The sequence below is a fragment of the Cariama cristata genome, unplaced genomic scaffold (genome assembly GCF_000690535.1).
Source record: "Cariama cristata isolate BGI_N322 unplaced genomic scaffold, ASM69053v1 scaffold31870, whole genome shotgun sequence".
NCBI lineage: Eukaryota > Metazoa > Chordata > Aves > Cariamiformes > Cariamidae > Cariama > Cariama cristata.
In genome coordinates, this window is record NW_009594617.1 from 1 (window position 1) to 13,476 (window position 13,476).

Sequence of the window (13,476 nt, forward strand, 5' to 3'; positions counted from 1 at the left end):
TCCTCGCCGTGTCCCGCCTCAGTCCATCGTGGTGGCTTCGAAGAGCTCCACCAGGTCCTTGTACTCGGGGTCGATGAGGTCCGAGGGCTTCTCCCCAGTGTCGGTGGTAGCCTCCAGGCTGGCCCCGAGGGAGATGAGGTACCTGCAGGAGACAGGGAGCTGAACCGGCAGGGCCAGCGGCCAGGCGGGCGGCCCTTCCCAGCTCGCAGGGCTCCCCCATACCCCACTGCCGTGATGCCTGGATGCAGACATAGGGAGCTTTAAGGCCCAGGCAGTTCGGCATACGCTGCAGGTACCGGGTACCCTCCTAAGAGGAGATTCCCGGAGCCCGCTCCAGCCTTGTTGCTGTCAGCTGCGGTTCTTGGGGCTCTGCAACGCAGCAGTATTCTCATCACAACCCAGGAGAGGTGATCCTGACCTGGCTATGTCAGCATAGCCGTCACTGCAGGCCATGTGCAGGGGCGTCCACCCATTCTCATCTTTCTGGTGGATGTCAGCGCCGTATTTAACCAGGAGCTTGACGCAGTCCAGGTTTCCAGTAAGCACAGCTTCATGGAGGGCTGCCATGCCTAGGAAGAAAGGATTTGTTAGCCCTGGATTGGGGAAGGAGTCTTAATGCTGAGCTTACAAGTGCAGGTTGTCCTCAGCCCAGAAAAGAGAGGTGCCAGCAAAACCTCATTATCAGACAGATGAGTTTGGGGAAAGAAAGAAAGACTGAGGAAGCAAGAGGAGCTCCCACAGGTTTCTGTTCCTCTTCTACGACATAAATACCCTATCTAAGATGGCGTAGCATCCACCTCCCCATTGGGCCAGGCAGGATAGATTAAGGGAGGAGGAGCTGCCCTCTCTCACAGAGCTCCCAGCCAGCGGGCTGCCCTGAGTTCTAGCCAGGACTCACACGGGGACACGAGAAGAGTGTCTCCAGGGTCCTGCTCTGTCCAAGTTTCGGAAGCTCCTTACGGAGCAAGTAATGAAGCAATCAGTATAGATGGGAGGAAGCCTGGGGTCATTTGAGATCCTATCTCCATGGCCATGTGACAGCAGAAGCTGAAGCCAAGCACAGGAAAGGGACAAATCTGGGCTCTGCACCAGCCAGTATGGATCAAGGCATTCCATAAACAGTTGCTAGTGAGGTTAGGTGCAAATAGAACACAATGCCTTCCCCACAAACATAAATGTCGCAAGTCCACAGATCCAGACATGCAAGAAAGAACAGTGTTGGTGAGAAATGGACAGAGCCAGGAACAAAATGTGGAGCCTCGCTTCTCCCCACTCTTCCCCCAAACTGGGGCAAAAGGCAGGAACCCCACTATCTGTCCAGAGCTCCGCAGACCAGCCTGTGCTCACCGTTGCTTTTCTAGGTCCCACCACACTGCAGGTGCACTGTCAAGCCTTGAAGGGCCCTGGAGGCAAGCTACCCCTCCTTCCTGCAGCTTACGCTGACCGTGCTGTTAAGGGGAGATGTTGGGGCGCTGGCACAGGGCTCTCTTGGGCCCTGCTTGGCAATGTTGGGGTCACTACTCCTCACTAGGGAGGAAAACGCCTGGATTCCAACCTGTCACCCTGCCGAAGGTGGCCCACGTCCTAGCTTTGGCCACGCAGCTCGCTCTCATCTCCCTCGCAGCCCAGCTGAGGCATGCCGCTGCGCAGATTCCAGCTCCGCCAGACCAGCAGCACTCACCAGAAGGGTAGATGGTGTCCAGCGTCACCTTCCTGGCACGTATGAATCGGCCCACCTGCTCCAGGTCCCCCTGTCTGATATGGTCCTGAAAGACGACATCATTGGGGAAGTGCACAGTGCGTGAGGCTCGCAGTCTCTGGGCGTACCGACTGTACCGAGGCATTGAGACTGGGTAATAGTCCTTCATGCTGATCGCACCCTTCAGACACTGCAGAGGGAGAGGAGCAGCAGAGGCAGGGGGGCTGTAGGAGCAGCCGGAGTTGCTTAGTGCTTGGCCCTAGCACTCGCTGGCCTCGAAGCACTGCTTTCTCTTCCGCCTGTCAGGTCCCTCCTTGCTACAGAGGTGTGATGGCACCTGCACCGCTGCGCTCCCTCCACGCCCGTGACCGTGTCCCCAGTGGGTGCGAGTCCCCCTCGCCAGGAGGGAAGCAGCAGCCGCCGGGCTCTCCCTACGCTCCCATGCCGCTTGCAGGAGGTGGCGCTGGGCACACGCAGTTCACCCGCAGGCCCTTGGCCCAGGACTGATGTTTCTCCAGGGGCATCGCATTATATAGGCTCCTATGGGCTATTTTGAGGACATGCAGCTCATGCTATTTGCCGTGATACTTCGTAATCGAGCCGCCCAGGCCTGCAGCCTCCCACTTTTGGGCAGAAGTTGGTGTCTCATCTTACCACCCACCTGTTGATGTGCCCATCCAAGGGGTGAAATCTACTCTTGCTTTTGCATGGATAGCCCTTCAGAGGAGCCCAAGGACCTGAGAACAGAACTTCCCAGCAGCAGGCCTTCACACACACACATGCACGTGTGCCACGGAAAAGACGCAAGCACAATCACCAAGCAAGGGGAACCAGCCAGTCATGTAGCAACCAGCCAGCGCGATGCAGACGTGTCCGAGCTATGGTGCCAAATACATTCAGAGCTAAGTCACTTTCCTATACTTGCATCAGACGACTTGAAAGGAGCAGAATGAGCTGTGCTACCCAGCAGGACTGTGAGACAGCATACAGCTAAGCATGGAGAACACCACCAGCACATTGGAAACCACCTGTGCCCTTGCAAGGACAGAGGTGCTGCTGGTGCTCCTGATGCAGGCGCAGAACCAGAAGCCTACAATGCCAGTCTGTGATGTTCAGTGTCCTACCTCAAACTTGGAAGCAGCTGCTACGTAAAGGCAGGCTTCTACAGAACAGCCTCGGAAGAATAGCACCACCACCAGACAATTCCTGCATTTGTTACTCTCCAGCTGTAGCTGTCAAAGGCCCAAAACAGATTATCTACCACAGAGGAATCTTTCAGATCCATCAAGGGTTCAAGCAACAAGTGCTCCTCCAAGCTTTTTCCCCATCAAACTTTGGTCATTTCAGATACATGAGCATACTGTGCTCTGTTTTGTGCTGATGGGGATTATCCAAGCAGGTGCATCACGAAGAATCCCTGTCCCACATTAGGAGTCACAGAGATTTCATTCTGCCCCTTCTGCAGCAGACCCTTGTCCTGAACCCCTGCCAGCATGGGGGCTGACAGCTCAGTCAGGCACACGCCTCAGAACTGCCTGCACTTGTTTATCTTCTGGCAGATATATTGATCTTCTTGCTGAGCATCTCTGCTCAGGGTTATATCAGACAGAACACCATGCGATAGGAGGCTGAGGTATCTGCCATGGAGACAAAACACTTTTAGCCTGCTTTCTTGGAACAGCAATTAGCTGTGTACACAAGATGACTCTGATGGAGTCCTGTTCTGCCAAGAGGAGCCTTGGTGTATGAGAAAAGCCTCCCTCCTCAGGTCTCGGACCATAAACAGAGGAGAATCACTGCAGAGCTCAGCCTCGTTTACACTCTAACTGGCTTCACAAAATGGACCTTTTTGAGCTAAGTCCTAGCCAGCACCTTCCAGCAGAACTTCTTACTGGCAGCACTCTCTTCCTGCCAACCCCAAAACACAAGGCAACCACCAACCAGCCCTGACACCAGCCACTAGCACTGCCTGCTCCGTTGGGGTACAGCCATTGCAGCCAGGCAACACTAAGACCAAGTCCCCTGCCTGCCTTAAGACATGCAAGGTCACAGCCCTGGAGGAAGGCATCTTCAAAGATCCTTCTCCGTGTAACCGCAGGGAACAGTTACAAAACACAACTGATTGCAACTGCCTGTTCTGTTAAACACCATTTTCTGACCCCACAGTCAGCAATTGCCTGTTTGGCTCCAGCCTTGGTGCCAATGCATAGGAGGTTTGCACATACCATGCCAGGACTCCACAGGGGCTCTGCCCCCAGGGGAACCACAGGAGGAGGCTGGAGCTGGTGCTGCAGGTCAAGTGTTGTACAATGCTCCTGGTTCTGCCACCCCAGTGCACACACATTCAGTGACAGGCACCACTAGCCTCCCAAGTTGTCCTCTAGCCTCACCCTGCCCCACCATATGACATTTATAGTGTATTTTCTTACAAAAATATTCTCAGCAGTAAGTGACTGGTTTGGAAATAGCAATGTAGCTCACCAGATCATGTGAGCCTGACTAGTAGAGCTACAGGCAGCCCCAGGTTTCCATGCAGGCAAATTCCTTGGTTAACTGCTTAAGAGCAATGAGGTCCTCTCACCTCAAGCCAGCTGGCAAGCAGAGAGCCGCTTATTCTCAGAGCCGAAGCCCATGTCTGCTCACTGCTAATAGAGCTGTTGTCTGCCTGCACAAGCTGATTTAATCCAAACATGACATGGTCATCTTGAAGTTCTTTTCCTTTATAGATTATGCAATACAAATTTCTTCAGGTTAAGGTACCAGAAGCCACCTGCAAAACCAGAAGTGTTCAAAAAGCATAGTTTCTCTCAAAAATGTGGTATTTAGTTAAAGTTTGAGAAAGCTGACAAGCACACACCATTTTGGCAGAGTCCCTTGAGAAGCCACCCTAGAACTCTGATCCTCTTTCAGGTCAAATACACTAATTCTATATTGATAAAGACAGAGACATAATAGTATTAAAATCTCAACTTTATTTGGCCAACAAATTCAGTTCCAACGTTATTGTAGCGGAATGCTAAGAACCAGCCTGATGCAGCTCAGGCCTTTGAGGCACTCCCCTGTTCAAGTTCCTCCCCAAAACCCAGTAATTGCAAATGTCCTGTTTGATCTATTTTATCAGGCCCTCCCACACCACCCACCTGCCTGGTCAACCCATTCAAAATAATGCATGGAAAGTGATTGCAAAACAGTCTTGCATTTGATCAAAAGGATGGCAACACAGCTAGGTCTCATTTAAGCTGGTGAGCCAGCTATCACCTCCACCCTCAGAGCCTGCCACAGCCAGTGCACACAGTATTCCACCCTTCCAGGTGTTTAGAATAGTCATCTCCAAGTGTCTTAAAGCAGAGGGGAATGGAAACATCTGGCCAGCATGAAGAGAAGCACCTTCATATACACCTTTCACCAGGATGATGCCATCAGCCTACTGCCTCTTCCCCTACATATACTGAAAGCTGATTCCAGGGAAGAACAGCTGAGACCACTACAGACCCTGCCAGGTACAGAAATCAAATATGGGCTTTAGTTTTAAAAGGAAAAAGGAAAGAAGCTTTCTTGGAAGATATTAGTGGCAAGGCTCCAGAATGTTGGCCCACTGAACTTATGCTACCGCTTCACAATCTGCTTCTACCCAGAAGAGAATACTTCAAACAAAAGCTGTGTACAAAAAAAAAGTACATCACAATAAAAAAATTAGCCCAGCTGGCTGGGCTGGCTACCTAGTGACAGATCCCTTCTCAAGAGCAAAAAGAAAAGATAATCAAGGGTACAGACAAGTGAGGGTAAAGTGTTACTTTAAAAGCCAATCCCTGGATTTCGTCATTCACCTTCTGCTTTAAATCTTAACGGGTTTCTGACTCACTGGGCTGCGTAACAGCAACCAATTTAGTGTCTGATTTTTTGGGGTTATGTAGATCAGTCTTCTCTTTACAATTCATCCTTTTGGATTTTCTGCTCATCATCATCACCTTCCTCAAGGTCTGTTTCTTCATCTGTCTCCAGGTCCTCCAGATCCTGTATAGGTTACAAAGATAGCTACTGGTTTCTGGCACATTAGTCAGATCCCAAAGCCAAGCACAGTACAGCTTCTCTGATCTGTTCACTATTCTGGGCCACCATGTTAACTAAACATCCAGGGACTTCTACCAAGAGCTCTGAATTTGGGACATTAAGGATCAGAAACCCCTGGAAGCTGCTACCTGCACCTGTAACACCCTCAACCCCAGCAGGTGAAGAGCTTCCAACTAGATGTACTGCATATGTAATGATCATCATACTGCTCACGTTCTAGGTGCTGAGGAGTTCTCAATAAAGAACAAGCCCTCCAAGTACTCCAGCAGCTTGTACAACAACCAGAGACCGCTTGTGTAGATTTAGAGGTTATAGCATCAACAGTTTCCATGCATTTGTGTTTAAGTCTCCCAAGAACATTTATTTCACACCTAAGTGAAGTGTTCTTACTAAAGGAGCACATTACAGGCCAATGGCCAGCCAGGCTGCAACTGAACAGGTCACATATGCAGACACTTTTGTTCACCAACAATATCCTTTCCTGCCACATAACAACACAGGATCTTATTTAGGAGTGAGGATTCAAGCACAGCACCAGATCCAACCCATGCTCCATATTCTGAAGGCCCAGAGTACTCTATTAACATTACTCACATCATCAGCTGCTGCCCCATCCTGACCTCCGCTCTCCAAGAATTTTTTGAAGCCTTCTAGTGTCCTCTCCCCATTATAGTCAATTACCTACACAGGAAAAAAAACATTAAGATAATGGTTATGGGCACCTACAGAACCATGCCCCTGGAGAAGAGAATTCTATTTCTGAGCAACAGTTAACATGCCAAGCAAAAGGGAATTTAAAAATTCACCTTCACCCATATGAGACGAAGGAAAACAGCTCAGCCACTAGACTTCAGAGATCACTGCGAGGAAAGAACAGCCTGCAGATGAGCACACCGTCCTCTGCTATGCTCCCTCTTTTCCCCATTCCCACTTCCCACCCCCACCAAGCTCTTTCCTACAGCCCAGCCCCCCAACAAAGGGTCTCTGTTGTCCTGTAGACTTGATGTGTTCCATCCCTACAGAATGGAGAACCCTCCCAAAGGCCTTGTGCAAAACAGCACTCAAGCAGGCAACTAAGCATTTCTAGTGATCCCTTGTTATGTGATCTCTGTAAAGGTCAGCTGCCTTCTTACATTTCTGCCAGAGCCTGCAGGGAAGAACTTGAGTGTGGGGAAGCTGTGGATTTTCACTGTCTCTATTTCATTGGCTGTAGAATCCATCTTGGCAATGACAATGTTCTCATGGTCCCTGTAGGTCTCTCCCAGTTTGTCCCAGATAGGAGCCAGCTGTTTACAGTGACCACACCAGGGGGCATCTGTTAAGTACAAAAAACATAGCTAGCACCAACAACCTAACAAGTTACCACCCACCACTCCCCCTCACAGCACCCATGCCAGACAGTTCACACAGATCTTTTCAACTGAGGCATTCCCTTTGTAGCTTAGATTCTGTAAGATGCTTTCTCCCCAAACTTGGTCAGGCGGTATTTTGGCACTCCTTTCATGCCAGTTATTTGGAATCAGCTGTTGAAAGGTACTTACAGAACTCTACAAAGACATTCTTATTCTCATCAAAAGCAACTTCTTCAAAATTCTTCCCAACTAGAACTTTGACAGGCTGCTTGTCCCAGTCTTCAGGAAGATCTTGACTCATCAGGTGGGGCTGGAATAAGACATGAAATTCAGGGATAGGTTTGCTACACAGCTGCTTGGAATGCACATGCAATCAGATATGCTGGAAAACCCAAGTTTAACTATCCCCCTCAGTGCCTCAGTCATAGGCTGTGAGCAATCAGATGAATCAGTCACTTCCTCTTCTGCTTACTGGAAGTCTTTCTCACTCTGAACAAGTGGGAATAACAGGTGCTCTTGTGCAGAGAGAACTGCAATTGAGCTCTGTAGGAAGGAAACAATATTGCTGACAGTATCATTCACACAGGACTGAGTTTAGCTAAACAGTCACTACTGGAGTAAGTTGCATATGGCTACATCCAGCAGATTAGAGCTGAAAGCTCTTTAAACTGCCACACAAGTTCACACCTTCCACAGATCACTGGCAGAAAGATCAACTGGATAAACAGCATGGTTACCATAAGCAGCAGAAAGAGCAGGCTCTTATTGTACTCAGGTGCCAGTACATAACTTGCTTTCCTACAGTCTTCATGCCCCAGTAGTTTTGCCTTTCATTCTCAGCACAAACCCTGCTAGATATTCTGTACATTAGTTGGATGGATTTTCTCCAGATGACTCACACAGCTCCTCACAGGGAGAGTGTTTTTATGCTTGCTCAGCCAGTAGGTTCGCCACCAGCAGCATTTATCTTTATTACCTTGATCTTGCCCTCCAGGAACTTATTACAGAACTCTTTGATCTTGTCTGCTGTGAGGTCATCTGATTCAGGTTTGTATTTGGTCATTTCTTCCTCCAGTGTGATCAGACGTACAGCTGGACATTCTTCTTTCTTTAGGCCAAAAAACTCCAAAATCCTCTGGTTGTCACTGTGGTCACTGTCTATGAAGATGAACAGGATCTTTGGAGGAAAAAAGTCAAAAGCAGTATGGTGAAGACAAGTACGTCTCTTGGCTATTGATACTTTATACACACTCGTATGGGTAGTAGCTGAGCTGGCCACTCTTCCTTCTCCAAGCCTATTACGAGGGCACCCTGTCAGAGCACAAATGCTGGAGCCACAACAGTTCAAGCAGCATGCACACAGACCTGGCACTGATGTTCATTAAGGCAGAGTCAGATTTACATCCACAAGAAGGAAAGTCAGGAGTTAACTGCTATTCCTTCAACAGTTGTGCAAGCCAGTGTGTAAGCCAGTAAGTGACTCAGTCACCTATTATCAAGAGACACAGGTAGAGAGAAAGCTAGCTTCAAGTCCTCCTCCACAGCTGTTAGGTGGATATAGACAGAGCTACACTTCTCTGCAGGAGGTGGTCACTTAATTCGTAGTCCAAGAAATCCACCTCACCTTCCCTTTGAAGTTTCCAGCTGCACTCTTGAAGTTGTCCAGTTTATCTTGATAGTCAGACACACTTTTTGGTAGAAACAGCAGAATATGAGTCTTGATCTCTCCTCCAAAGATTTTAGGAGCAGTCTGAGGAGTAGAAAATAAGCTTTATTTTTGGAAGAGAGGTAAATCAATGTCAAGACCAGCTTGGCTCTGCTATTCTGACTAGACCACAGGAGCCTCCAATATTACAGAACTGCTTTGAACAGCAAGCTTACACCTCCCTTCCCTTGTGTTCTTCAGACTTCTCCACCACCCCAAACTAGTGTCAGCTCCAAGATAAGACACAGCCACACAACCTACAACTTAAGCTTTGTTATATTCATGTAGTAGCTATGGGAATAGACCTTATCTAAAGACCTACCTGTTCAGTGAACTCTATGACCAGAGGCAACGCATTAGACTTGATGAAGTTCAGTAAATTATCCTTTGTGAGATCCCCTTCAAAGTTGTTACGGCCTTCATCAAACTGCAAAACCCAGATATTCTTGCATTAGAACACTTCCATATCTCACACAAATCTCTTTCAAGATACAAGATGCATTCACACCAGAGTCACTGCCCCAGTGGATGTCAGCTGCACTTGTCCAGAGCAGACTTCCATCTCTCAACAAGGTCACCACATGTTCACAGAAAATCTGGATCAAGGTGTTCGTCTTCCCGGCAACCAAAGCCTTACATTACCCCATAGCAGCAAAAGGTGAGCAGCAACAAGACAGTCAACTTAGAACTTGGCATTGTTCTGCACGACCATGAAACAATTTGTGAAACAGATCACCAAGAAAGGACTTTTAACAGCTGCCCTACAGCTTCACAGAAGGCATTAAATAGACCAGTGAGAAGCTACCAGAGCACAGGCAGCTTTCTGCTCTGCAGGAATTAGCAAAGTCAGAGCAGACGCACACACTTTAACCAGACGGTGCTATAAAAGAAGTCTAATAGCAAAGGCTATCATGCACTGCAAGTAAATAGTAATTTACTCAGCTCTGTGGGGTTCTTTCAGTCTCTATTGTTAGAGACAACAGTAGATGTTTAACACACATGACACTAAAAGTGCCAGATCCCTTATATAAAAAGGGCATCACCTGTATCCCTGACCAGGATTCTTGGAACCCTCTCTGACAGCCTGGAAAGGGAACAGCTGTAGAGGATCATCAAGGTTAGAGAGGATGTGCAGGATAACTCAGCAGTCCCATGGCAGGGCAATGCTTGAGTTACTGGCAGAAGCCAGAGAGTGGACTCGGATAACCTTCTGTTAGAGGAAGCGTACCAGTCTCAGCTGAAAAGCTGAGAAAAACACTTTGTGTTGGAAATTAACTTTCTAAATACTTTAAAGAGTATTGAACATTGCCTTAGAGCCTTCAGAACAGCGGTTCGAGACTCTTACAAATCTGGACAACTCACACAAAGAATGACATGAGAATGACGAGCCAACAAACCCTCTCAGTTTAGACCCAGGTAACTGCAGGAAGCAGAGCTGAAGTCCAAAAACGTAATTGTTGATAAAATAAGCCATCTGGTTCTTATACCCTGGTATTTCATTACCATTGGTGCTCTCTTTCACCTTGGTTTGGGGTGGACATATTTGAGAGCTCTCACAGCACTACCATGACATTGCACCAAAACAGGAACAAGGCGGCAACATTCACAGGCTGAAAGGCATCTCACTTTTTCTTCAACAGAGCAGAGCACTTCTGCAGTATCCCAGCCCACCAGTGGCTCCTGAACTGCCTTTCAGACCAAGGTTCCTCCCACTCCTAACACACCTAGCAGAAGCTGCCAGGCACAGAATTGCTTTTCATTCCAGATGTACTGACATTGACTACATTTATGGAAAATAGCTTGAAAACTCCTTTACTGTTAAAGTCTGGTCCTGCCATTGCCCCAGTTCAGAAGCAGAGGAAACCTTAACAGAGCTCACAGGACTTAAGGGTTAGAGGACAGTACACCAGATCAAATCAACACAATTCCATTCTACAGAGATAAACATGAGAAGTACAGGTAACTACATAAAACCCAGGGTAGTAACTTGTCAGTGCTGGAAGCCCTAGCTGTAACCTAGCCACTTCAAAGCAATCTCTTATGTTGCCCTGCTTGGAGCCCAGTGCCAGTAATCCCCACAGTCCAAGAGACGGTCAGTTTTAGAGGAGCATTTCTATTTGGACTTCAGTGTTTGCCAAAGGACATGAACAAAACTTGAGAAAACCCCTGCAAATAGCTATTTCAACCTAGCATTAGCCATGAATACAGCATACAGAAGGCTTACATACAGAAAGCTATACCTGTGAGAAGAGCAAGACACAGGCAGCAAGTCAGCCAAGAACAAAACACTACTCCCTTCACCCACCCCAACTGTTCTAGTTGCAAAACCCTAGCATTTTGAACTCATTAGCCAGATAATTTACTTGCACCCTCAGCCATACTGATCTGAGGGACCTCTGACTGAGAATTTAAGTCTACAAGCCTCTAGCACCATAAAAATAACTACAATTTCAGAGGTATAGTGGAATAAAATATGGTATTTTAGCTGAAGAATGAAATAAAAATTCATTCAGCTCTTCAGTTTATCTTAGGTCAAACTGATCAGACCAAGGACTGATTAGACTACAGATTTAATAAGCACAAACCCAAAGCAGCTTTCTGTCCTGCCTCACCACACCCATGTGTGCAGTACCACCAAATCTAAGGAGCCTCTATTGTCTTCTCAAACCCAGAATTTAACCCCAGTGACTTGGATTTTAATAGTAAAAGGCATCAGTAAGTTTATTTCTGATTCTGTAGATGGCCAGCATCCCTCTGCACATAATCCAACTGCCCCAGCCTAGTCAGCTGGAACTGCAAATCCTCTTAGGAACTTTGCTGGCATCACTACACCATGGAACCCACAGCAGTGTGAGAGACAGAACAACTCTTGGACACAGCTGTCGACTGTGACTGCAGCAGAAGTCAATATTGAGTATGTTTAAAAGCCACTTTGCTAAGCCACAATCAAACACAGAGCATCATGGTAAGCCATCAAGAACTTGGCTACCATTCTGTTTAAGACCTTTGAAGTTCAGGGAGGGGCACAGGAGGCCTCACTAGTTACAGCCATAACTATTTTAAAGATTGCGCTGACCATTACTGCACTGCAGCCAGATATCCAAGAAACAGGGAAGTGAGTGAAGCAACAGCTTCAACCCAAAACCCAGCAGCTTTGGGAAGGCAGCACCAGGCTGGGAGACCAATGAGGCTGCCCTCTGTGGGCCCCTCCACTGCCAGCTGTGCCCCACAAAGGGACCTGGGGCTCCACCACCTGACAAAGGTGCTGCAGGTTCTGCTCTTCTCCCCCCTACCCCAGGGTCTGAGGCTTGGAAACAGCCAGACTGACAGCACAGGATCTTTTGCTGTTTCATCCAGGGCTGCACTCATTTGAATCTAATTAGACAAAAGGTAAGAAGAGGCAGAAGACTCAAGTGTGGTGCTCATGCTTTGCACCAACCAGTACCTTCTTAAAGAGGACCACACCATCCTTGCTAAGCTGGTACTTGGTGAAGACATCAGCACTGGAGGAAATCCCAAAAGGAATGTCATCCACAGCTTCTGCTGCCAACAAGAACTCCTTTGCAGCCTCTGATGTCAAATCCTGGAGAATAAAGACATGTGTCTCACATTGGACACAAACTGAAGCATAAACATCCCAGGGCTTACCAGCCAGAGAACTAGAAGATCAAGTAAGGCAGGATAGCAAGTGTTTCACAACTTACAGAGCCTTCCCCAGCTCTCAGGTCCCCATGGGGTAGAAAGCAGGGAAGGTCCTAGACACACACACGAGCTTCTCAAATGGAAGTACAAACTCTACCTTAAAGAAACCAATCACAACCACTTCACTGGAATCCACTAATGTTTCCGCTGCAGCAGCATCTGTCAATGTAGTTGCAGCTGGGCCAGTGCGTTTCTTCAGCCAGCTGACAATATCATCTGCTTCTCTGCCAGCTACACGAGAAAGATAAGAACACTGATTCACTTTCGCCCCCCCTCGCTAAGTTTAAGAACACAAAACCCGTAAGCTTTGAGATAAGCCTGTTCAACAGCTGTTTAGGAGGTCAGAAGAAGTGAGATATGGTTTATGCAACTCTTTTCCTTTCACTCCTAGTGTAATTAAACTAATCCCTAATCGCTCAGTCAAGGTACCAGGGACTCCCAGGAATCTATTCTTCTCTTGCTTCTAGCCCAATCACATTCTTAAACTTTGAGCAGCAAAACAGCGCTTCTCCAAGATGCTAGTATTTTTCATGCCAATATATCACCTTTTCCTTTCAAAATCAGTATTCTAGATGTTACCCTCAGCATCCAGCACATTGTGACTTGGTTTAGCTGAATTCTGCTTGTTCTGGGTTTCCTTGTACCTCTATCTCACATCTTACGTTTCTTTACCCAACCACTTTTTCAATTCTGGGTGCTACACTGCTCAAATAAAGTCAAGCTGAGCAACAAATCAAGCTTGGATTGCTTTGCTTTCCTGCACAAAAACAATTCCATCTGCGTTAGCTCATATTAGGGATTTGCCCAGCATTAGGTGAGAAAGCCTGTTAAAGGCAGACTTGTTCCTCAAACCCCCAAGAATAACACCCACCCAGAGCCGCGGTTGCAGTTGCAGTGCCGCTCCCCCTCATGCTCCACTCCCTGGGTCGCTGTCACAGTGGACCTTG

At 47.8% G+C, this 13,476-nt stretch overlaps 2 protein-coding genes across 2 annotated transcripts in view; both read right to left on the reverse strand.

The window, feature by feature from the left end:
- Positions 1-6: 6 nt before the first annotated feature.
- PPP1R27 (protein phosphatase 1, regulatory subunit 27) lies at positions 7-1,875 on the reverse strand. Its single transcript, XM_009698703.1, has 3 exons — positions 1,682-1,875; positions 419-569; positions 7-142 (listed from the first exon to the last, which is right to left on the reverse strand). The coding sequence occupies exons 1-3, from the start codon at positions 1,866-1,868 to the stop codon at positions 19-21; spliced, it is 462 nt and encodes a 153-aa protein (XP_009697005.1). The 5' UTR covers positions 1,869-1,875; the 3' UTR covers positions 7-18.
- Positions 1,876-4,651: 2,776 nt separating this feature from the next.
- Positions 4,652-13,476, reverse strand: part of P4HB (prolyl 4-hydroxylase, beta polypeptide) — a gene marked incomplete at its 5' end in the record, with an annotated part of 9,128 nt that continues 303 nt past the window's right edge. The window contains 9 exons of the mRNA XM_009698716.1: positions 4,652-5,713; positions 6,365-6,451; positions 6,904-7,085; positions 7,312-7,432; positions 8,099-8,299; positions 8,747-8,872; positions 9,150-9,254; positions 12,273-12,410; positions 12,627-12,760. Coding sequence (XP_009697018.1) covers positions 5,627-5,713; positions 6,365-6,451; positions 6,904-7,085; positions 7,312-7,432; positions 8,099-8,299; positions 8,747-8,872; positions 9,150-9,254; positions 12,273-12,410; positions 12,627-12,760 — 1,181 coding nt within the window. The remainder of the gene's footprint in view (positions 5,714-6,364; positions 6,452-6,903; positions 7,086-7,311; positions 7,433-8,098; positions 8,300-8,746; positions 8,873-9,149; positions 9,255-12,272; positions 12,411-12,626; positions 12,761-13,476) is intronic.

What these genes read in the sequence shown, in the direction of transcription:
- PPP1R27 (XM_009698703.1), bottom strand. Translation starts at nt 1,868, where the DNA reads ATGAAGGACTATTACCCAGTCTCAATGCCTCGGTACAGTCGGTACGCC. An exon ending in GGACACCATCTACCCTTCTG is followed by an intron (nt 570 to 1,681) that starts GTGAGTGCTGCT and finishes CTTTCTTCCTAG; the next exon opens with GCATGGCAGCCCTCCATGAA. An exon ending in GGCTATGCTGACATAGCCAG is followed by an intron (nt 143 to 418) that starts GTCAGGATCACC and finishes TGTCTCCTGCAG; the next exon opens with GTACCTCATCTCCCTCGGGG.